Source organism: Epinephelus fuscoguttatus, linkage group LG11 (assembly GCF_011397635.1).
Source record: "Epinephelus fuscoguttatus linkage group LG11, E.fuscoguttatus.final_Chr_v1".
Taxonomy (NCBI): domain Eukaryota; kingdom Metazoa; phylum Chordata; class Actinopteri; order Perciformes; family Serranidae; genus Epinephelus; species Epinephelus fuscoguttatus.
The window spans coordinates 27,514,859-27,540,480 of NC_064762.1; the positions used below are offsets into that span (position 1 = coordinate 27,514,859).

The 25,622-nt window shown below is 39.4% G+C and overlaps 1 protein-coding gene across 1 annotated transcript in view; it reads right to left on the reverse strand.

Moving 5' to 3' along the window:
* Nucleotides 1-25,622, reverse strand: part of LOC125896780 (E3 ubiquitin-protein ligase TRIM9) — a 73,301-nt gene that overhangs the window by 7,762 nt on the left and 39,917 nt on the right. The window contains exons 4-10 of the mRNA XM_049589649.1: nucleotides 19,426-19,536; nucleotides 14,525-14,678; nucleotides 9,283-9,446; nucleotides 7,961-8,099; nucleotides 4,619-4,743; nucleotides 4,320-4,498; nucleotides 1,632-1,794 (exon numbers count right to left, since the gene is read on the reverse strand). Coding sequence (XP_049445606.1) covers nucleotides 1,632-1,794; nucleotides 4,320-4,498; nucleotides 4,619-4,743; nucleotides 7,961-8,099; nucleotides 9,283-9,446; nucleotides 14,525-14,678; nucleotides 19,426-19,536 — 1,035 coding nt within the window. The remainder of the gene's footprint in view (nucleotides 1-1,631; nucleotides 1,795-4,319; nucleotides 4,499-4,618; nucleotides 4,744-7,960; nucleotides 8,100-9,282; nucleotides 9,447-14,524; nucleotides 14,679-19,425; nucleotides 19,537-25,622) is intronic.

The following is a 25,622-nucleotide window of genomic DNA, read 5'->3' on the forward strand; positions in this document are numbered from 1 at the left end:
CTGACCCCTCTTCAACAGTGGACTTCCATGTCAGACTCAAGCCTGCTTCTCCAAACTAGGGACATGCCGACTGCCATCTACTGTGTATAATACACTGACTTTGGATAAGTATCCCATACAACCCTGCTTCAAAATATCAGAACTATCCCTTTAAAGAACATATTTGAAGTGTTAAGAATAGTAATGGAATTGATTTGGGATTTTGTTAACATCTGTTGATTAATACAGATTCCTTTCTCCATGCACTTTTACTCTCTGCTTGCAAATTGTACCACATGCTGTATACAGTATTTCACTGATACATCAAGCCTTGATTTGAATTTTCTTATGATGTACTTTTGCAGCTCTGCTACTTTGCTGTTCTTAATTGTCTTCTGTTTCTCTGTATTGTAATTCTACTGCTACATCTGCCTGCTCTGTGCAAGCAGCACCTATTTCATGTCTGTACTGGACAAGGGATCATTCCTCTCTTTCTAAATTCCTATTCCTCCTGATCTTTTATCTTAATTTTTTTATGGAGTAATAACAAACGTGTAATTTTGCGTATATAATTAAACATGTATGGTGGCGTTCTGCCGCCACACCAGAAGAAAAAAACAGATCAGTATCAAGTGAGAAGTTCAGAGACAAGATGTTTTCCACGTTTTAAAGATATTTTCACGGTATAACAAGAAAATGTTATTGTTAGAACATTATTCTATTCATCTTGTTATTATTATGAAATAATTTATTGTCATTATATAAAACTTTTCTTGTTGTAGTAATATACACTCACTGGCCACTTTATTAGGTACACCTGTACAACTGCTCATTAACACAAATAGTTAATCAGCAAATCATGTGATCACCTGTAATGTTAATAAATATTAATTCTACCAAACATTCACTGTTTTATTCACTATTTGTGTTAGAAAACAGCCAGAGAGTATATCAGCTGACATTCCTTTGGCTGTAAATATTTATGGAGCTACAAACTTGTGCAGCACTAGTTGGAGAAAGATAAATAGGTAGTTTGCTGCCTTCAAGTGCTCCTCTTAAACTCCCACTTCCAAGTTCAGATGTCACAAACACAACTTAGTGCTTCAGTCGAGTGCTTTGGAGCATTAAAAGCAGCCAAACAGACTGCAACAAGGTTCACACCTTTAGTATTTTGGAAATAAGGGGACACTGAATGCTGCAGCAGCAGAACATAAACCAGCCCTGTGACTGATGTTTGGCTCTAACACGTTCTCAGAGCCCAAGGTGATGTTTTCAATTTGTTTGTTTATTCAGGATATTCAGTTCACGGTGACATAAAACAGGAAGAAAGCAGTAAATCTTCACATTAATATGCTGGAAGCAGTTCTCGCTTTGAATCATTTCTTGTTGATAACCTTCGTGATTAATTATTTCACCAGTATTTGTAACATTAGCACATCCAAGAGTGTGACTCCAAAGTGCACAACTAAAAGCTAAGAATGTAACGCTGCATTTGTTCAAAATTCAGCATCTTTGACACTTCTGTGAGTAGTCTTGGCAGCTCTGGTGTCGACTAAAATACTTTTCCAGCTGAGTTTATCACAGTTTGCTTATTCATACATGCTAAAGAACACATCATATACCAACATACACACACACACACACACACTGACCTGCACGTTTCTGTTGAGGCTGACAGCGGGTACAAAGACACCATCCAGGTTCTCGAAGGCAGTCGGACCATGCTGCTCCTTGTTGATGTAGAAAGTCAGTGTGTGTTTGGTCAGGTCCAGAAGGATGCCCACAGTCGAGCCCTTAGTGATGCCTCCCTCCGCCCTATATGCACACACACACACACACACACGCACACACACACAACAGATGGACAAATTGAAATCCTGTAGTCAGTTCAAAGAGTGACAAAAATGGACACTTAATGAACACTACAGATGTTTCCTTCTATGCTAAAGGACCCACTGTGGGACTGAAATTGTGTTTTTGCGTAGAAGCAAAGGTGTGAAACCACCCTTACACATGTAAGCAGGCACATAGCCATGATTCAAACACATGACACCTGCCTCGGGACTGAGTGAGAGTCAGCGCTCTGAGAGAGACGGAGGAATCAATATGTGGTAAATAACACTGAAATCCAGACATGAGATGATTAACGACATGAAAGCAAACAGCACAAGGAATAAGTGTGCAGTCTGGACGGACCGAGGTAGAGAAAGACAAGTCAGAGGGTTCACATTATTCCTGTGAAATGTCGACTTCTTCCCTCTGAAGTATAGACGTATTTTTGTAAATAAATGTTTAATGAGGGTTTGATAGTGTCGGCGTGACACTAAGAGAGATGCTGCAGAGAGATGTTTTGATGTCTCCTGCAGGCTGCTGCTCTCTGGTGTGTTTGTTAGTCGGTATTGTATGAGCCCCTGGGGTCCCTCTGTCATCCTGTGTATGTATCATTATCCTGTGTGTGTGTGTGTGTGTGTGTGTGTGTGTCCTTTGCTGTGTGAGATTTAATGCACAACACCTAATGAATGGAAGAAGAGAGTGCCTCCTGCTGTGCTTATTGACATACAAGTTCAAAAGATGAGGATCATTTCTTAATAAGGCAAACAAGTTCAAAAGTTGGCATTTTTTGTTATTAAATAATTTTATAATTTTTTAAATGTCAGTAACTTCAACTTTTGAGTTTCAGGCTGTTAAAAAACCCTCAGCTGGTGGTAACACTTTAAGTGCGGACTTGATGATGATGGATTCTTCAAGTAAATAATTTACCAACATTCATAGCTGCAGACTATAAAAACTTCTTTTCCCCCTAAAGATTGTGAGGACCTTTCATCTGTGTTGGCTTCAAAAGTTGAGATCAAATAGGTTATTGAACTTTCAATCAAACACCATCTGCTTAAGGAAAATATAAAGGAAGGAACAGACTTATGTCCCTCATGGTTCCTCTTGCTGTGGGCAAGTACCTACTCTGAAATAGGAGCTAAAAAACATTAGAAGCAGAACAGTGACTACCTGATACTGGATTTTTATTACTAATAATGTATACTTTTTGGGTGGTTTTCAAGTTATAACTAAATACCTAAATACTTTTGAATCTAATATTAGATTCAAAAGGTCCCCTCTGTAGCTGTTGTATTATACCACACCATGGTGAACATAAAGGGAGGAACAGTCACAACAATAGTGACAGCATTCGAGGAACCAGAGTTTGGTGTCAGCAGGATCTCAACCTCTGCTGGACAGAGCCATGATCTGTTTGGACACCAATAACAAGGACAACAAATGTGCATATGTAGATTTAAAAATAAAATGTCAGTAATCATTACATAATGTGTGTTTTTTAATCTGGTGGACAGATTTTTTGGTCAAAGTTGGAACAAAAACGATATGACGGGTGGAAGTGTGAGTGCAGTGTCCTCCCCATTGACTTCAATAGCCAAATTCTGTCTCCTCGAACACTGTCACTGTCACCACGACCGTACCTTCTCCTATATTTTCCTCGCTTCTGCTGAGGACGTTTGTGTGGTGTATAAGAACATCAACAGAGGGGACCTTTTGAATCCTAACATCAAGTATGTAGTTTTAACTTAAAAACCTCTTAGAAAGTATGCATGATTAGTACTGGTAAGTAAAAATCTAATATCAGGTAGTCATTGTCCTCCTTCTACTTTTTAAGGCTCCTATTTAAGAGAAGGTACTCCACCTCAAGAGGAACCATGAATGAAGCAAGTGTAAGGTGATTGGTTGAACACATGAGACAATCTAGCACCAGGAGCCACCATTTTTAAAAACCCATTAGCTGTGTAAACAAGAGACAACAAAAAAACTAAGTTGAGGCTTTACTGAGCATATATGCATCGGTGGAAATACAACGCAATGTTGACTCTTCAAAGCCAAGAGATAATGTCCAGGGCTGAAAAATGAAGCCAACGCCGAAGTGCCAAAACCCATAGTTCCTTGAATGGTACTAGAGGCTCACTCCAAGTGGTACCCCTAGACCCCCATGTTAAAATGCACATCTTTACAGGAGAAATAAACATGTTTACCACCTGGCAGTTTCAGTCTCTACAGCTACACATCCGCTTACATTTTATCAAGGCATACAGGTACAGATAATTAAGGGTGGGCTGCTTTGAGTGACAGGCTATGTGCAGATAGTGTGCTCAGCCTCTCAATCGGATCCAAATGCTAAAAAGCAGGAATGGAGTTTTTCAAGGGAGTTGCCTAGTGCGTAGTTCCTCTCAAAAGTCCCCAGAACTGCTTGGTCCTAAAACACCTAATATGAGCTATAGCTTCCATCCACATCCTACCACTGGCCTTATAAATCACAGAGTATAGTATACACCTACCTGTTGGTGTGGGAGTTGTTGTGCATGAACCAGGAGCGATTGTTGTCCACATACATGGCCCACGCCTTGTCATCTTTGCCCAACATCATGTCTTTCATGGTGTTGATCCTCGCCACGCCAAAGGCAGGGTCTGGGTGGTTGTCATAGCGATCGATGCTGACCTCCCAGTAGTGAATCCCCTGAGATTCATATCAAATTAGAATCAAGTTTATTAATCTTGGTGTTGAAAGTCATTTAAGTCACCTGCTCATTCACATAAGAAAGAAATCTGATCTATAATATAACCAATGTGTGTTTACTTTGGAAAAAGCAGCAGTTCCCAGCACCACACGGTCATCGTAGCTGCTACAGGTGACCGTTTGGTTTTCGTTTGACAGAACGATGTCCCGATGAGCTGTGGTGGGGTCGAAGGAGAACCAAGCCACTGTGGGAAGGAAAAAACACTCGGTCATGATGCCACATATGCCTGCTAGCTTTCATCGTTTTGGAAAGTTATCAAGAAAGACAGAAGAAGTAGTTTCTAAAAGTCTGTGCCACCTTTCTGACCCATGTAGTCAGTCAACACCCACACAAACTGGTTTTACACTTGAGTTTTCCAAAGCATATTGTAATGTCATTTTACCAGCTGTGATGGTCACAGCCACATATGGTAAAGTCTTCCCAATCCACACTCTTTCAACTCATTAGTTTATCTACCTTCATTTATGGTCAACCATACCTAAACAATTCACATCACACAGTTGGTTTGATTTAGAATCTCTTTATTTGCTTTTAACCTTACATAGTTTAAGTTAAGCTTTGAGCAGTCTGTTCTTGGGCAGGCTCAGAGAGTTTTATCTGACCCATCACACCTCCTTTATTCTGAGTATGAACTTTTACCGCCTGGAAGACGATACAGAGTAACCAATTGTAAACTGAATAGGTTTAAAAACTCCTTTGAGCCTATCTCAATTAATATCCTAAATAGTAAATAGCCTGTTAGGGTTAAGCAATAGTGCCATGGTGCCCTCTAAAGGGAATGATGTATGATGTATTGTTGTGTATTTATGTGTGATGTGTTTTTTTTTTTTTGTTTGTTTGTTTTGTGGAAGCAGGCAATGTGCACAGCACTTAAGTCAAAGACAAATTTCCCTACAGGGATGATAAAGTATATTGTATCATATCGTATCGCATCGTATCGTACATTCTAGCATTGTAGGGTTACACAGGCAAAGTCTTTGACATGAATCACCTCTTTCTTCGTCTTTTAGTTACAGTGGTTGTTTGGGGAGGTCACTTCCTGGTGGAGCAAAAGGTGTGGCTGAGGGCTGAGGACTCTTAAATCCTGGAGCTAGCTCATTGGATAAAACCATGTGCTGCCATGTTATAGGGGGGATTTGGTTTTAGTTGTAGTTGCCGTCCATTTTGGTTACCTCTTCTATTTGGTTTGACCAAGCCAATATATGCTCCCTCGTGTGTCATCTGGACAGGTCAGGTTTGTTCAGTTAACACCTTGTTAAGCAACAATATTGAGTATAGTTATGTTATGTTGACTTCTTTTATAGGCATAGTTGTTCATTTATTGGTTTGAAATTTTTCATGCATTTTTTGGGTAAATAAAAACCCTCAATTTTTGTCAGTAACTTCTGTGTCATTGTTGCCTCGCTGCTTGGTCCCTAACCCCAGCTCTGCATCATCTTGACAGTGCTCAATAATCATTTTTCATCAAGCCACACTGAGGAACAAAAATGCGCTATATTTCTAACATCCTGTTATAATGATAATCTTTTTCTTAATCACTATATCATGCCATGTCACTTATGTTGCCATGACTAGAGAAAATATTATGTGTATATAACGTGAAACTTGATTGAGATGATGAGGGAAAAACTGCCAAAGCAGCAATTCACTGTTGCACAATCCCTATAATTTAGACAAATTATGATTAAGAAAACTGAAAGGAGAGGGTAAATGTACACTCTGCAGCTCCCTTCATTAATTCATTTTGATAGACAAGAAATAATTCAGCCTCTCTTCATTCAAATGAGAAGTAATTGGATATGGATATGCTGCTAAACTGGATTAATAATTAACAGAATTCTTCAGTTGTATCTCTCACCAACAATAGATAAAGTCCACCAATATTCACATCAATTTAATGTTTTGTGACAATATGCAGTATAGCTAACAGTCAAATAATAACATAAGACATGTATTAACAGTTGGTTTCTTCCGGCCAGAGTGTGAGTGAGTTTAGCTGCAGGGTAAAAGCACAAACACACACACACACACACACACACACACACACACACACACACACTACAGGCTGAAACATCAGGAACACATTTACTATCCAGGCCTGGGGACAGAAATGCTTCATCAGCAAGCTACAGCCATATGCGGCATCATTAAATGAGCTGCGACACATACAATATACATACACACACAGGATCATACTAAGAAACTGTACATAAAAATCAGTGTTTGTGTCGCAGCGACAGCCCCTATCGCCTGCTCATTCACTCGTCATGCCAACAAGTCGAGTCACATCCCTTTTTTTCCTCTCCATGTAGCTGTAGGACGCTATAGTCCTCGAGGAACGAGAAGGAGGTGGCGATGAGGGGTGAGAGAAAGAGAGAGGGCGAGTTGGCAAAGAAAAAAAGATGACAGAGAGAAAAAGAGGAAGAGGGCGGGAGGGATGAGCGGTTATCAGTCAGAAAACAGACTAATGTCCATTGTTGTTAGTGGCTGGCAAAGTGAGACAGTGTGTGTCAGTGTCACGGCCAGTGTCAGTCAGTGTGACTCTCCACCCTCAGTCCACTGCGGTTATACAAGGTTTTGTCATGGTTCCTTTTTGTGTCCTTCTTTCTCTGACTCCTTTCGTTTCCTTTCTTTTCCTTTGCCCTCTTCTACTTTACTTGTCTTTCCTTTTCGTTCTTTCCTCCTCTTTACATCATTTTTCCTTTCCTACTTCTTTGTCCGCTCTCTTCCTTTCCATTCCCTTTTTGCTTGTCTACCCTCTTTTTCCTTTGCTTTGTTGTTTACCTATTCTCTCCTTTTCTCCCTTTTTTCTCTCCTGTTTTGCCCTCCTTTGTCCTTTCCAATCCCTTTCCTTTCTTTCTTATCTACTCCCCTTTATTTTGCCTTTTTCCCTTCCCTTTGCCCCTACATTCCTTTCCTTTTGTCTCCCTCCCTTTCCTTCCTTCTCCCCTTCGACTTCTCTCTTTTCTTTCTTTCCTTTCCTGTACTCCTTTCCTTTCTTTTCATCCACTCTCTTCTCCTTTCTTCACCGTCTGTATAACACACTCTATGCTTTTTATTCTTCCATTTTTACCCTTAAAAAGCCTCAACACTCATTATCTTAGAAGTTTGTCGTACTGATGTTAGATGATACAAATTAAAGATATACTATGCACAGTATTTCTTTATAAAAGGTAGCGACCAGGTGCCAGACCGCAGGCAGTGGACATCCGAGAGAGATAGCAATAAAACTACTCTGTTGGAAAACACATCAAGACAATCAAGAAACAATATCCTAAAGAAGATGGACATTTTCCTTTTTCAGCCTGTCTGTGCCAATCTGGTAAACTGGATGCAAAGTTAGCACACACACACATATCCACACACACACAAACACACACACACACACACACACAGCATACCGTCCGAGGTCTTGAGCACCACAGTCTTGCTGTACGGCCCCACACCGATGGCATTGTAGGCCTTCACCCTGGCGTTGTAGGAGCTGTTAAAATGGAGGCCATCCACTGTACACACCGTCTCCTTCCCCACGTACACCTCCTGAGGACACACACACACATTTCAGTAGCATCATTTAAAAAAGCAGTTTAAAGGGACACTTCACCAATTTTCAACCAGCTTTGTATCATAACAATTTTGGTGGTATGTGTAAATGAACTGTGGTAAACTTCCCTCCATTCTACCAGCACCCGGATCTCCCTACTCATCTCCTAGCTCAGTAGTGTCAGATGCCGCAAAACTGGCGCTGGGGCTGTTGCACGAACTACAGATTGTACTTCTGCATTATTGTATTGCCTGTCACCAATGCCGCCACCATGGACATAAATACCCTTTTTCCTTTGTCAGTACTAAAGTAGTAGTAAAGCCATGCAGTGCCGATTTGTGTTTCTAATATCAGTTTGGATGCGCCGTGTCACGCCAAGCCACACCAGAGATGGACCTTCTCTGGATTAGGTCCAAAAGCAGGACCAAATATAAACCGAGATTTCGTAACTGCTTTGTCTATTTCTCACCTAAAATGTCAACAGAAAATATCTTAGTACACTGTTTAGCTGTAATTGGAAGAGTTTGGGGAATTCTGTGCCATACTGTTTTCTGCATAGTGAAAACAGAGGCTGATAAAACTGGAATCAAACGGTAAAAATACCCTGAGCTGATCAAATATAAACCAAGATTCTGTGACTGAGTTGCGTTTTTCTCACCTCAAATGTTTTAAGAAAGATATGTTAGCTTACCATTTAACTGAAGTATGAGACCGTTTTCAAATGTGTCAAACAGACAAGCTAAAATTATGTCACCCACCAGCGGGAGCTATTATTGGTCCAGTGCAGTGCATTCTGGTAGCTGTAGGTTTTTCTGTCTCTTGTTTTCTCTGGTCATGTAGCACCAGTTTCAAAAGTAATTGCATCTTTCTACTGCATAGACAGCCCAGTTTTAGGAATGGGTGAAATACTTCTTTAAGTGCATTCACATGTATGTTCATTGCTTAAACATATAAAATGTATACATGGAATCATGTATAAGTAAAGAGTAACCACTGATGACACAAAAATAACACACATAAACCATTATCTGCCTTTGTCAGAGTTGAGCAGCATATGGATAATTAACAATAAAATAAAAAAGCAGTGACAGCTGCATTTTAATTGGATTACTGTCATATTAGTGGCATGTCCACACAGTATGTACTGTGACTTAGTATGTGTTTTCGTGAGGTACTGACCCTGTACTGTCCTCCGTTGCCGTCGTCTAGCTCCAGGATGTACCCCTCGATGGGGCTGGCAGGGGGCGCGGTTACCCTCCAGGCCAGGGTGGCGCTGTTGTTCCTGGTGCAGCACTTCTCTAGCTGCAGGAGAGGAGCCGCCGGCACTGCAGGTCCAGGCTCCACTGTGGGGTGAAATAGAAGGATGAGATGTACAGATTATAACTGGGGGTGCCTTAGGGGTGTGAGAGGAGGGAGAAATGAAAGGGTGAATGGATGACGAGAAAAGGAAGATGAACGGGGTGGTGTCGTCAGCTGGCTGGTTGCCTTTGAACAACAGAAAGGGAGGGAAAGAGGAACTTATTGTGGATCTAGTGGGAGATAAAAATAAAAACGAGCCTTAAAGGTGAAAGACCTCCGGGTTCATTTACAGGGCAACAGCTGGGCATCAGTGGAGGCTTTAAATAGGCGATGTGAGGATGTTATACACTTATTGAGGTAGCAGTGGTGCATCGGGTTAGACTGATATAATCTTCAAAGACTACTAGATGTTGCATAAGCTTCCAGCAGCAATTATTTGAACACTACTTTGCTTATTTCTTACCCCTTAAATGATATGTATCTTTAGATACAAACTACCAAATTAGCTAGTAGCTTGATTCAGGTCAGAATTCTCAGCTGGTTACAGAAGCCAAGAAAGGGAGGAACCAACATCATATCAAAGAATTTTTCTCATAAAAAGACATATCCGTCTAACCCTGATGGTGATAAAACTTGTGCTAACAAACAGGACACAACTGCATTCCAGAAAGGAGCTGAAACAAACACTAACAACAAAAACAGGGTAAAAATAACCACGTACGAGTGGAGATCTCAGGGTGATGAAATCTGTTTCATTCATCGTTTCTTTGTTATCTGATCTTTCTAGACCAAAATAAGTTGTGGTGAAGACACAGAGGAAAGGCAGCAGTCATGACAGAGGGAACAACATTATAGGAGCGATGCAGTATACAGTGTATAGACTCACTTTATTAATATTTAAATTCAATATTCTTCACAGCATTTGTAGACAAAGTAGTTCTTTGATTCATGCTCAGCCACAAGATAATGATTTGATATGATATTGATAACAAATATTCTTAATTTGAATGAATTATATATTTATATACAGTAAAATATATTATATTTAGATGTTATTTTCATAATCTGTATTTATTCTCTTTTCAGCAGAATATTTTTGTTTTGTTTATGCTATGCTTCAAATCCATTTTTTTTTTTTACATATTTCACTAAAAATGTATTGCATTATTTAGCTTAATTATTTATTTTATATAACAAGAAACATTCTGCAATTTAATTTAGAACTATTTTCCCAGTCAGGGGAAAAAAAATATGGGAAGATGTTTAATACACATTCCCTCAAAAAGGTCAATGAAGCTCAAAAAGCTCAGTGAATATATATAATTTAGATAAAAAAAAGAAGAAGCAAAGACTAGCATGAGAAACAGAGAAGTACTTCAGGCAACAAATTTCTGTAAGTTTCTGTAATTTTTGGAAACTTTGTGTTCCAGTGTTCCAGTGAAGGCAACACTACTTTGCAGACGTGCCATTCATTGGAGAGGAGCTGGAAAACAAAAACCATGCAGAGGAAGGAGACCAGGTAGACGCTGTGGGGGACAAAAAGACCGGTGAGTTTCCAACCAGAGTCAGGGGCTGAGGGACGAGGAAGGAGTAACAGATATAAATTCAAGGGAGGAAAACAGAGGTTCACTGTGAAAAGTAGAGTCTCTGAAATACCTCCGGGGCTTTCTGTCTCCATCTCAGCCTCACCACTGTCTGCTGCCTGCATTTGTTTCATTAACGGACTCTCCTGCACATCTGGAAATATGATGTTGGTTTGGATGTTTTAATACAAGAGCACTTAAACAGAAGATGGCATATAAAGCAGCTGTAACTCACAGTGAGACCAGGGGAGATATTTACACTGATTGCATTACAAACATGACAAGAGGTCTGTATTCACTGATGCTTTGAAGAGCATGTGCTGTATCACCAAAATAAAGAGAAGACACCAACGTCATGACATGTACTGAACACACACAGTGAATTGGTATGTAAACATTGTGGTTTTCATCATATATTTTTGACTTGCATGTCATCATAATTCACTTCTTATATCAGAAAAGCTCTTACTTATAAGTTATTTTGAAAGTTAATGTAAACTTCGTACAAAGTTTCATCAATATAAAATGTAGTGTCATCTGCATATTAGGACACAACAGAGGCTTTGACCCAAATATCTATTGTTTAGAAAAGACCGCAATTATTTATTTTAAAATATATATATAGCTTACCAGTACTTTAGCAATATTCCTGTCTTTTTGGTAACCAGGAGTCCTTTTATGCATAATTAAATTATATTCTTGTAAAAAAGAGAGTTGACAAATTCTGCGATCTTTAAAGGGCTAACATTTTCACTAAAAACATTTTTAAAACAAAGATGATTGAAGCAGTACATTTTTACACTAATGTAATCAGTGCATGTTGTTAGTTTTAAATTTGAAGGCATTTGAAAGCTTCTAACAGATTTTTTGACCATCCGTAGCTGTAAATTCATGTCTGGGACAACGGTGCTTTCTCGGCACAGGGCAAGTTTAGAAGTTTAAAAAAATGAGAGCCAATTAAAATATTTTATAAATCACTGTTTTTCATACATATAAATCCTTAAAAAATATTGTTTCACCCCAGAAACAGAATTTGTGTTTTGATAAGTTGGAATTTCAGGGTATTCTTTGGGTTGGACATGAGTTGCCCCTTTTTTAAGAGTTCATATTCTACATTTTACTGACAAAGTTAATTGCTGAGATTCAAAAGTAAGATGTTTATATGACAAATCCTTATCTTTACCCTTTTTTCATACCAAGTGTGAAGCATAAAATATTACAAGAAATACTACTATTACAACTCCTTGTGATAACAAATTAGATAGAGAAAACTAAAACCTAAAACTTTGTTTTTTGTGGTTGGAATAAAATGTTTTTTAGCTGTTTTGTGATGTATCCTAGGGTTTATGTGATAAAGTGTACACAGCAAAAATAGAATATAAAGCAGTATTTCTAAACAAAAATTTAAACAGGGTTGTAGCCGCCATTGGAGACACTGACGTCTAGGAACTTGAGGGGTTTAATGTAAAAGCTAACACATAATGGATATTTTTTAGCTACTTCTGGTATATCTCATCAAACCTAAATTTGACTATAGGCCAGCTACCCAAATAAATATATGCTTTGTAATTTAGACCTTTATGTTGGGAAAGGGTAATGTTTATTTCATGAGTCTGTCATTTTCTAATAATTTCTTTGGAAGTTTCCTGGTGAGAACTATATAGTCTGGTACCAATTAGTTGAGTTTAGAAGTAGTTGCTGATTCACAGAGGGTATCAAGATTTACTGAAAAAAATATAATCCAGAGCACTTCATTCATTTCAGATGAATGTTGATATCTAGTAATGATGGTGACTAATTTCAGGCTGTGAACCAGAGCGCTTCTGACACTTTGTTGCAGCTCAGGATGTCAGAGACTGAAATTCAAAGACATAAGATCAAATGGTGTACCTCTGAACCTATGGCTTTGTTCTGTAAGGTCAGTGGGATTTGAATGTGACGAAACATACAGATGGATTCTGTGCCACTGGCCTTATTGAACAGAGAGGGGATGACCACATCTTCTACATCCATGCATATTTGGTTTCACTTAACTGGAGCTCAAATTAGAGAAATAACTCTTCAAGTACAACTCAATCAGAGGCATGACTTCATAATATCGGTAATGGATCGCAATGCATTTTGAATAAATGCCGTATTACTTAGTGTTTTACTAAGGTTGAATCTACGTCTGCAAAACAAAACACCTGAGCTTTACATGCCTCAGTGGAGCAGTATTTAAATAAAATATGCATCGTGCTGATTACATATTTAATGTACATTAACAATACATCTGGGTAATCTCTGAGACTGCAGCAGAGGTAATGTAAAGGACGCTGTGTTTACTCATGCATGTCAAGTGGCTGCTTGGCAGCAACAGTGGAAGAATAGTTAATGAGTTGTGTACATTGTTGTACATCTTGAAGAAAGCACAGAAGCAAAATAGAGGGTGACTCAATGCTGTTTATTGGTTATCACTTATTTCATCAAGGGTCATGTCAAGCTGATTTATTTATAGAGCTCATTTAGAAGGGTACTCAACTGACTTTACGCTTGGAGTTCAGTTTACTCATCATGAGGAGTAATCAGGGGTACTACTTGAAAACGGCTTTAAAAAGTCTTCTGTGGTTCAAGAGCAAGCTTTTATAAGTCTGAGAGAATAATCTGTGTGCTTTCATAAAATAGGGGCAATTTAGACAGAATGAGAAATACAGGAAAAACCTCCTGTTATTCTTATACATAGCTGGAGTTAAAGCAATATTCCAAGATGGTTACCCCCTCTGCTAACCTTTTAATCACACAGTTTAATTAGCCTAATCTAACCAGATACAAACTGTATACAGCTCCTTTAAAATGAACAGAATCTATTGTATTAGCGTTAATTTGGGATTTTATTTAAAAGTAACTGTCAGTCAGTGTTTGTTGACAATTACTCTTGGTAAGAAATTTATGATATTTCAGACTCTGTTTTTCCAATTTGGTTGCATGTAATTAAAGTCCAAATCAATACTATCAATACTAAACTGATGGAGCACTCCTTTAAATACAACAAATGTTGGTAAGTTATGAATACAATTAGGTATATAAGGAAAAAAATAATTGAAATTAGAATAAATGGCATATTTAGCACAGAAACACATTAAATAATATACAGTCTGAGGCAGTGGTTCCCAACTGGTGGGTCTCGGGTCTACTCTAAATAAATCACATGTGACTCGCAAACGTGTCGAGTTTGTAAAAAACATACTTTATTTTGAAGTATGGTGAATTTCTGAGGCACACCTTTTATTTTGAAGTGCCATTTTCTGCTGTAGAGTGAGTGACTAATGGACAGCTACTGGACAGAGACAGCAAACTAGTTCGATGACATGGCCAAACACAAGTATGACACTGAATGTATTAAACTGTGTGGACCTTGAACTTATGACTAAAGAGAAATCTGGGAACCACTGCTCTGAGGGATCCATATAGTCAAAACTCAAATGTAGCTGTAAAATGACTCCTAAAATAGGAATTAAACCTGCAAGCTGAATGGAAAGTGTGTGCCCCTGTGTGTTCACCTTTGCCCTGGCAGAAGTCCAGCTGCAGGATGGTCTGGAGCAGCGAGTCGGTGTTGAGGGTGAGGTCAAACTCGGGTCCTACTTTTGGCTCCAGGGCCCCTTTTACCCACTGATCCTGAGACGATGTCACCCGCTTGATCAGAGCATCTGAGATCTGCAAAACACATACACAGGTTAAGGTGTGCAGCTATTAAAACACACATGTACACAGTGATGGGAGATAAATGTAAAAAAAAAAAGACAGTCAAAGAAACAGGAAATTACAACACCTGCACTCAATATCTACATTTAAATACGCTTGCATGGCTGCGATGCCCTCCCTGCATACAGAGCAGCTCCTCTGTGCAGGGATCAGTTCCATTAGCCTGGCTTTATTATATTGTGTCTGACAAGTGAAATGAGGCAGGCATTAGTGCAGTTCAAATATTTAAGGCTAAGAATTAGACCTATCTTCTGCTGGTGAGAGCTTCACTGCCTCAGGAAAATAAAAACTAAGTGAATGCATTACATTAAACTACACTCAGCTGCAAGAAAATGGGATGCCATCTTCTTGAGAAAAAAAACGAGTCTAGTATTTGGGAATTCATCCTCAAGCATTAGAAACTGCTTCATTTAGCTTCACTTCAGATCAGGTCAAACTGCATTATATTTACAGATGTTCCTGAACCTACTAACACTGGTATCCACCTTTGATTCCTTAAGAGACTCTAGTTAGGATTTAGTCGTTGGCAACCCATAAAGAAGTACATAATCAATATGATATAAAATATTCAGATGAAATGGAAGCGAGGGCGTGTGTGTGTGTGTGTGTGTGTGTGTGTGTGTGTGTGCGTGCACGCACGTGTCCCTCAGGAGCGTCTTTGATCTTTATTTCATCTCTTCCTTCACCTTACTCTATTTCTCTCTTGCTATCTCTCTCCAGGAAGAGCTATGATTTATAACTGAAGCAGAGATGCTCAAATTTCATTTCCTATCATTCAATAAAAATTGAAACAAGCATAGCTCAGGGGTTGGATACGTTTATAAAACCATATGGTTAATGTTTTTACTTCCTGTATATCTTTGTGTTTTACCTTCTTTGCCACTTCCCTATGAAACAGATGTTGGAGCATCTTTAGCTTCTGTGCTGTGATGTATTTCCCAGTGAAACAGAATATTTGAGTAGTGAACAGAAGAGGGATTTACATTAAATCATTTGACTGGACCGCTGAAAAGTGGACATACTTAGAATTTAGCATGATACAGAGCTACAGTGGACTGCTGGATCTACACACGCCTCCTTCATCATTAGATCAGGACAATGAGGGTGAGATGTGAGAGTTAGACCTCCACCACATTGTATTGGAAATAAAAGCAAAAGTTTTGCCCACTGATCAACACACTTCTCTCCTATCTCTTTCCATATTACTCTGTTTTGCTAGTCCGACCCATATTGATGAAGTGCAGCCTTATTTGACCAGTGTGGCTGGCTAGTCGCCCAAAGTCTCATTTGAGTGCATGAACTTTTGCAAAAATCCCTGAGTGCAGAATGAGTCATCAAACAGTTGAAACTGCTTCACGGAAAGAGTAAAGACTTATTTGATTCTGGGGAAATTATTAAATCATTTAATTAATGTGAACTTTAACCCTTGATACTGGCTGTTTGGGGTCCCACACACACCACTGCTGTTTGTGCACAAGTAATAACTATAATATATAACAATAATAATACTTTTTACTCTCCTTATAATCTTATTAAAATCCAATATGTGTCAAAGCCTTTAAGTGGTGACCTTCATGATGCCACAACCTGGGCTTGCAGATGTTATATTAACCCTTTGAAACCTGGAGCGACATCACTTTTCTTGGGCTGTTTTCAGATGCCTTTCAATATTTAAACCTTTGAATCCTGAGAAAATTGGTGCAATTTATTTAAAAAAACATAGGTCAGAAAAGGCAATGAGCAACTTGGCAAGAAATGTCCTACAAATTGCAAAAAGAAAAAAAAAAACGAAAAAAAAACCCCCAAAAAACTTCAAACTAACTTCACAACACTCTTTCCGGGTGATTTCTTTGCTTGTTTGTTTTTTGTTTCAACTTCATTTATTTCTTTTTTATTGTCTATTTTTACAAATTTCTTGCCAATTTTTTTTAGTTATTTCCTCTAATATTGCTAATTGCCTTCTTCCCATGTTAAAAAAAAAAAAAAAAAAAAAGCCGATTTGCTCAGGTTTCAAATGGTTAACTCTCCATGAACAAATACATTGTATATTCCTTTTGTTTGCCAAGAAGAAATCCACTGACAAAGAAATTTGCGGTATGTTACTGTGCATAATCAAGTTAATTATGTTGGGTCAATTAGACACCAGGGAGGTATAAAAAAGGGAAATCCAAATAGATTTTTGGCATTTGGAGGAGGAATTGCAGCATAAAAAGTCACATCAATATCTATCACAAATAAAAATCTTTTGTATTTGACCATATTTTTACAGCCAAGACTCCAAAGAGAAGTAATGTAACATTTTTGTACCGAAACATATCATCAGTTTAGAATCAAGTTTTTAAGTAATGAATAAAACAATTGTGTGTCATGATGTTATCAGGCTGATAAAACAATGTAAAGTGTCCTGTGTGACCCCACACAGAACATGAGAGCAGCACTCTTACATCTTTCTTCTAAGCAGGTGCACATGTCACATCTGACCTTTCTCAATTTGACCTCACAATACACAGATCAATAACTATCGATCAGCCGCTGAGCATCTGGGCCGGCTGATAACTAAACATGTCGGGTCAATTAAAAATAGATCAGCTGCACTATTAGTAAATCGGATGCATCCTGTGTTGGTGTGTGTGTGTGTGTGTGTGTGTGTGTGTGTGTGTGTGTTCCAGGCGTGTGTGTTGTTATTCTGTGTCTTCCTCCTCTGACTGTGCAGCGTTCTAGCTGTGCAGGCTTCACACACATCAGAGGCTCCCTGCAAAGCTGATTTCTCCTCTTAAGTTTCATGCTTCCGTCTTTCTTTCAACTTTCACAGTTACAATTTTGGTTGTAAATACTGAAGAAAAAGTCGATTTTTTATTTCCAGTAAGACCCCATACTATGTTTGTCTTATATGACCTGTGAAAGTTAAGTTTTAACTTGAGGAGTTTATGTTTTTATGATGATTAGCAAACCCCCCTAAAGAGACTTAAACCAGGAATGAATTCATTTGGCCACAGCATGATATCACTAATGCCTCTGCTTCATAGAACCCCACTTAATTTTCTTTTATATAATTCATAGATTTGGTTCAAGCAGCTTCAGGGACACTGTTAATAATAAACATAAAAACAATCCCAGACTTACTCTTTAATAGTCATTAATTTGCCTCTAGACTTTAGAATGAGCTGCCTGAGGAGATCAGGACTACAAACTCTGTCTCTTAAGAAAAAACACTTTTTTTTCAGAATTGAGCCTTTGTTGGCCTTCTGATTGGTCTGCTGACCCACCAACCAGAGTGCTCTTCCCCATAGCAACAGTTGCTAATTTACTGGGGTTCGTCAAACACCGCCCCAGGCTGTGTTCTCCCAGGCTCGTTGCCAATAGCATCACGGTGAAACGCAGAGTTTTCTAGCTGGCAAACTTGGATAAATCAGTGAGGTATATTATTATTATTATTATTATTAACATGGTTAAAAGGTGTGCCTGGGGCGTCTGCAACAGTGACTCGAGATATCCAGAATGTATTCTCGGAGTAGTTTTTATTCCAGTCACTGACAGACTCGAGGGGTAAGTCTGCGAAGACGACACAGGCGAGAGAGCTAGCAACAGGCAGATCACGTTAGTGGCCATAGCTACCGTCAGACATCAGGACAAAACAACAATTTTCACAAGTTTTCGGATATGTCATGTAATGCCCGTTCACTCAACTGTAGCCACTTTTGTTCTCTGTCACTGACACCACGTTTTGGACAGAATGATCGATTCAGTTCAAATTATGAGAAAGTTAAATCTCCCGGTATTTTCCATTGTTTCCTGTGGGAATGAACCCCCGCGAGGTTTGGCTTGTCAAACCCAGCAACAGTAACCAAGGGGGGCGGGACCATGGGCAGGGCTTGATAAAGGGTGGATTGCTTTTCGGCTTTTCGGTGATTTCACTCATGTTTTACGACATTTTAGTTCATCTTACTCTGTGTTTTAGTATGTGCCTAGTTTCTGGCTCTTAGTTTTTTCATTTCCTATGTTTTAAAATGTGCTTTGTTTTTGTTGTAGAGCAGTGGTTCCCAACTGGTCCAGCCATGAGGTCCAGATTTGTCCTCAGTTATTAGTTCTACAAGACCACAAAGTTTGATATAGTCAGTGTCATACATGTGTTTGGCCCTGTTGTTGAGATAGTTTGCTGTCTCTGTCAAGTAGCTGTCCGTTAGTCACTAACTCTACAGCAGGAAACAACGCTTTAAAATAAAGTGTGGTATTTTATTCAAACTTGGCATGTTTGCGAGTCACTTGTGGTCCATTCAGAATGGACTCGCAACCCACCAGTTGGGAACCACTGTTGTAAAGCACTTTGTGCTTAGAAAAGTGCTATATAGTTATTATTAATTTGAATCTTTCATACAAACGGAAGGATTATATGTGAGAAAAGTGGTGTTGTGCAAAATGTTTAACCCTTTGGACTATCTCATAAACACACTGATACACAGCTTAAAGCAAGGTTGTTGTTTTTTAGGACAAAGCAGGTAAGTTTTGCACTCTGTAACATAAGATGTGAGAGCTTGCAACTTTCAATTAAAAGGAGATATTCACCAAAATTAGTGAAACTGTATTTGATAGTTGTTTCTTCATTCAGTAGCTTTGTGACGACCTACATTAGGAGACATGCACATGTCGTGTTCCTACACTCATACAATCTCTCACACACACGAAAACAGTGTGTCAGTACCTGGAGGAATCCACTTGGATCGTTCTCCTTGAGGACTTCCAGGCAGTACTCCATCATACCGGTGGTCTGACGTAGCTTCATGGTGCAGTGGGTGATCTGGTCACGCACCACCTGAGACAAAGACACACATCAGAGAAATTACTTGTTAAAAGTTTTCTTATAGAACAAGGCTTCTGTAATGTTTTTTCAAACATATACAATATATATAGTGGTTAAACTTTGTGTAAAGTGTCATATTCCCTGATATTTCCTGACTGTAGGACTAATCCCAGAACCCAGTGCCAGTCAGCTCTGTACAGCACTCAGTGGTAATCAAAATATTAAATGTGCCAACAGTATCATAAATAATATAAACAGTGTTTTCACACACAGCTTATCATGGTTAAATCCAAGTAGAAGAGGTTCTCTGGTGTCATTGCCAACTCATAAGATCTGATAAATTAAGGTTGAGCGCAGCATTTCTGTCACTTGCTGCTGTTTGATTATCAGCTGATGGAGATTCAACATCATTCCCACTGCCTTATATGCTGCAAACACCTCATTTGACCAGGACTCAATGCCCTCGCCAAAACACAGCAGCAAGCCACAGCACCAAATGGATCACAGCCAGCAAAAACAAGTTACCAAAGGGGCATACACTAGAAGGCTTACTGTCCGAAGGGCATCCAGAGGTCAGAAACTGCAGGCAAAATGACTGAAACCATAGACATTTCTAGGACTGAAACACTATGATCTGGCATGGTTTATGCGGAAATGGGCTGGTTCATATATTGGAGCCCACAGAAGCAATGGAAAAAGCCTTCCCAAATCTTTCAGCAGAAACACAAAGGACAAAGGAGAATGCAGAAAACTCAGTGTGCTAATATGAGACAAATTCAGGCATCTAATAGCATAGCAAGAAAGCTCGGACTGGCAGCTACCTGGCGCTCTTCCTCAGGCAGCATGGTGTTGTATCGAGTAAACCCGGAGTGTCATGAGGGGATGTGGGGCAGGTGTGCAGATAGGTGTGGATCAGGTGATTGGAACTGGCTGGAACAACAGGGGCACCTTCAATCTGAAAACGGTGTCCACTGTTTTGCCATGGTTTCCGGGATAAACAACATGTTTCCTCGAAACGGTGTAAAAACAGTGTGCAACAGGATTTGAGGTACCTTTTCTCACATTTGGTGGATGTGTCAGCGGTGTTACCCAATCGGCAGCAACATTTGCTGGTATCAGACAGAAATGTCAACTCGTTAAGAGACCATCATCTTCTTTCCATCTTCAGTCTGACTTTGTGTCCACTCTAACCAATTTTCATGGGGAGGGGAATTCGATTTGCCCTAACCAACCCCTACAGACCCACACATCTGCCTGAATGTAACAGGATTTTTTGGCAAAACTGATGCGTAACCATGCCAACAGCGACGTGTATACAAACTAAATTATAGTAGATCTTTACTTATTGTATGTATATTTTTTGTTATTATTTGATGCTTGCTTTGGCAATGTTAACATATGTTTCTCATGACAGTAAAGCCTCTTTGAATTGAATTGAATTGAATTGAATTGAATTGAATTGAATTGAACTGAATTAAACCCCATCGTCTTAAAAGCCAGTGTGCTTTTGTGACACACAGGGAGCTCAACGCACAACCGTTTCTGTTTAATCATTTTGCCTCTTTTTTTGGAGGCTGAACTCAGCCCCGGTGACTCAATGACTGGCACTCAAAACAGACAGGATAAAAGGTGCTGAAATTAAAAACTGTCTGACAGCAAGGCGTCTTTAAAAATCCCATAGTATTCCTGGCACACTATCGCCGGCAGTAACCCTGTGTCAACACGTTTCACATCAGATCAAGGTGAGGTGAGGATTTAACAAAGCACGTTATCAACCATTAACAGACCAATGTGACTTTTTTCTCGTTCTGTAGCTCTTTGAATGCGTCTCTCCTTTTTGTCTCTCTCTCTCTCTCACACACACACACATACACACACGTACACACACATCACATGCTATCTGCTGGCAGAAATCTGAGCAGCACGGAAATGAGATTTGGACGGGTGTCACAACCAGTCGTTCTAGGCTAATTGAAACTCAGCAAACTGTCACCGCCTTATTAGCCTTTTGTTTACATACAGTAACACCTGCACCAGATTTCAGCTGATCAGAGATCTTTAATTATCTACTCAAAACACACCTGATACACGTATGTATTGCTCATGTACATATATATATGCATGTGACAAATACAACTTTTCTGAGGTTAAGCGTGAGATAAGACAGAAAACGCCTCATGATGTTGGCAGATCCAAGATAATTAATTAAACAGTTAACCAATGGCCGCCTAAATGAATCAGAGAGTTAATTAGCATGAGTCTTGGAAATTAGGCCCATCATTTATTTGATGGTTAATGAGATCACAGTTAATTATTCACCTGTCAACTGCTGTATAAACTGAAAAATGAGAAGCATGAAGAGTCAAATGAAAGAGGATCAAAACAATCTAAGCTGAAGAAAAGGGGTTCTTCGGATGAATAGAGCTCTGAATGGAAAAGTCTTACACCCTCAAAGAACTCTTTATTCAAGACAGGGTCATTCTGGGTAGAACCTAAGCCCTTTAGGAAGAACCCATTTGTAACCCTATGTCTAAGAGTGTAAAAAGGTGCTAGAAAAATTAGCTTTACTATATTTTCATCCATCCATCTATCCATTTTCATCCGCTTATCCTAGGCCAGGTTGCGGTTGAGCAAAGTATTCCAGATGCCCCTCCCCCCAGCAACGCTTTCCAGCTCTTCCTGGGTGATCGTGAGGCGTTCCCAGGCCAGATGAGACATGTAATCCCTCCAACGTGTTCTGGGTCTGACCCCAAGCCTTCTATCAGTTGGACGTGTCTGGAAAACCTCTAACTGGAGGCATCCAGGACACATCTTGATCGGATGCCTGAACCTCAACTGACCCCTTTAGACATGAAGGGGCAGTGGCTCTACTCTGAGCTCCCTCCGGATGTCTAAGCTCCTCACCCTATCTCTAAGGCTGAGCCCAGCCACCCTAGGGGGAAACTTATTTTAGTCACTTGTATCCACAACCTCATTCTTTCAGTCACTACCTAAAGCTCATGAGAGTTTTGACATAGACGGACAGGGAAATTGAGAGCTTTGCCTTCTTCACCACAACAGTCCAGCACAGCACTTGCATCACTGCAGACATTAGGCAAGCTGTCTGTCCATCTCACACTCCATTTTACTGTCACTCATGAACAAGACCCCAAGATACTTGAACTCTTTTGCTTGAGGCACTAACTCTCCAAACCCAGAGGGGGCATCAAGACAGACATCAAGGTACTGACTCTCATCCCAACCGCTTCACACTCAGCTGCAAACCGCCCCAGTGCACGCTGGACGTCACGGTGTGATGAAGCCAAAAGCACCATATCATCTGCAAAAAGCAAGGATGCAATTCTGAGGTCCCCAAACTAGACACTCTCCTCCCCCCAGCTGCATCTTGAACTCATGTCTCCAGAATATCACAAGTTTAAATCAGAATCATAATATTTGTAGCTTGAGTCTTGAATTAGTGAAGCAGCTTTTTGGGTTCTTCTACACTTTCTATATTTGGTTGTGTATATGTGAAAGGATTTGGTTCAGAGCTTTGTCTTTGTTGGGTTTTCTTCAAGGATTTAGAATTAGGAGGATTAAGGAGTGAATCAAAGGTCAATAAAAGTTCATTAAAGGGACAATTGTAGAAATCCTGTATCTTTGTTAACACTGTCATGCAGCTGGAATTCACTTATAACAAAAAATCCACACATTCAAATTATTTACCAGGACAAAATTTGCTTTTCAATTCAGCCTAGCTAAAACCCTGCTCTTATCTCCTATGTAAACAACATGAAGTGTGAAGCGTGAAGCCAGAGTAAATCTCGAGATTTATTTCAATTTCCTTCAGTCCCGCTGAGACGTGCCGTCAGCCCACATGCTCCTGCAGGCCTGGATGAAGGGCTTTTTCAATATGTTCCACATGCATCTGAAATGAATTTGAGGGTGCAAATATTGAAACATGTTTATGCAAGCCCAGATTTGAGATACCAGACACAATGCGAACATGCCTCTTCATCACACTCAGAACCACATGTCAGTTCATGTTAGAGCAATATTTTGCATTAATACTATACATTTTTTCCGTTGGCATGGTGTAGTACAAAAAAACGTGATGTTGGGATTTATATACAGTATTAAAGGTGGAAAAATGACATATATAGGAACACAAACGCTTGGCATGCTTGGCATGTGTATGTCCTCACAGTGGTGTAGTAGGGGGTAAATGCAGTTATACAGGGTATACCGACCTCTTTCTCTGCCCGTTTACAGTATACACACCTATCAGCCAAAAAGTCTTCGGAATATATATGACAGTATACCTATTCCTTCCTCTGTAACCTACCTATCTACCAAGTAGTACACCCATTTCATCAACTATCAATACATCGCTACACTTATGAACGAAATTTTAAAGCTAATGCTTAAATGTGCAGTTAATGTTTCTGCTGTCTGTAAGTAAAGTCTTAAAGATAAACTCTCGTTTTGCATTTTGTGAAACAATGGTCAATTTAAAGACACTAATCAACAGCACAAAACTGTCCAAAAAAAAGACAGAATTGGCTTCTGACTTCAATGACTGAGATCTGATGAACCCTAATCTCATTCATAGAAGAACTCTGACTCACACCCATCTGTATGATATTGTGAGAAATAAATCCATCATCTGAGGGATTATGGCTAAAACTACAGTGTGTGTATGTGTGTTTTTGTGTGCATAGGCGTAGATTACCAGAGAGCCGCAGGGGACACGTCCCCCTCAATATTTAGAGCATTTGCTATAAAAACATTAAAGTAGCAGTGGACTGCTGCTTTTGATCAAGTTAAAGACATTTACACCATAAATTGGTGAATATAAAATTCACCATGATGCAGGAAAGTAAGTGTTCGACGCCTTAAAACCCCCTGTTTCATATGTGTACCCCGCCAATGTTTAAACAAAACCTACAGCCTTGTGTATGTGTTCGTGCATTCTTGAACATCTATCTTTGCAAGGACAAAGTTAGAGCCTTTAGAGTAGTTTTAGATCATGGGTATATTTTTGTGGGAGGCAAGGTGGAAGTGAGTATATTTAGGGAAAATTAGGACAATGAACTGGTCAGTTTGGGGGTTAAAACCTGGTTCAGGGGTTGACGTTTGAATTAGATTTGGGCAGGATTGGTGTTTGGTTTCCTATCAGCTAGGTTATCAAAAGAAGTCCACTGATTGAGCTTTGCAGTTCTATTCTCAGATTGAAAATGAACAATTTTTTTATTTATTTATTTATTTTTTTTTAAGAAAAGGTCAAAAATTAAAGTAGCAAAACCAAAGGTATTTATCTTTCTTATTCAGTGAATCCATGCATTCCTTTTGAGGAGCGAGCAACAAAGGTCTGGTAAGCTCACTTCTTTCTAACTCCACACCCCCAGACTGTTTTCATCTTCAAACTGGTCAATGTATCCTCACAAAATAGTTTGTATGATATCATACAAAATACAAACAATTCTTTTTAACTAACGAATTAGCACCCCAAGAATGGTGTCGTCACATTACATATTTATTTACATATCTTTCTCCATATTTACATATCTTTCTCCTACGGGAAAGTCCTGTATTTGTTTGACCCATCCACCACCCCAACCTGCGTTTATATTACTTCCTTCTTTCCTCTCGTCAGCACTTTGGTCATGTGATCGCAGCTTTCCTGATTATGTGGGTTATATTTGAATTACTGGCTCATGATTACGTGGATTATAAACAAATGCTGGTTCATGCTGGGGTCATCGAACAGCACATGAGGACAGCCTGAGTATGTAGTTTTGTTTTCAGGAATAGAGAGCAGTCCTGCCTAACATACTGCTAAAAAAAAGAGGCAGGGCATCCAGAGAGATGGTTGAGGTGAGGCCAGACTCTTACTGATGAAGCCCTCACACTGACACACACACATATTATTTCTATGTCGTATGACAGCCACCATGTAAACTGCACATATGAAAAAGTTTCTTTCCCTGTGACTGTATGCGGTGGTGGGCAGTGATGCGCCTACACAAGCAGGTACACTGTGTAACATTCGCTTAGTCAGCCATCAATATGGAATATGTATCTACTTTCCAACTTTCTCAACCCACATATCAGTCTGA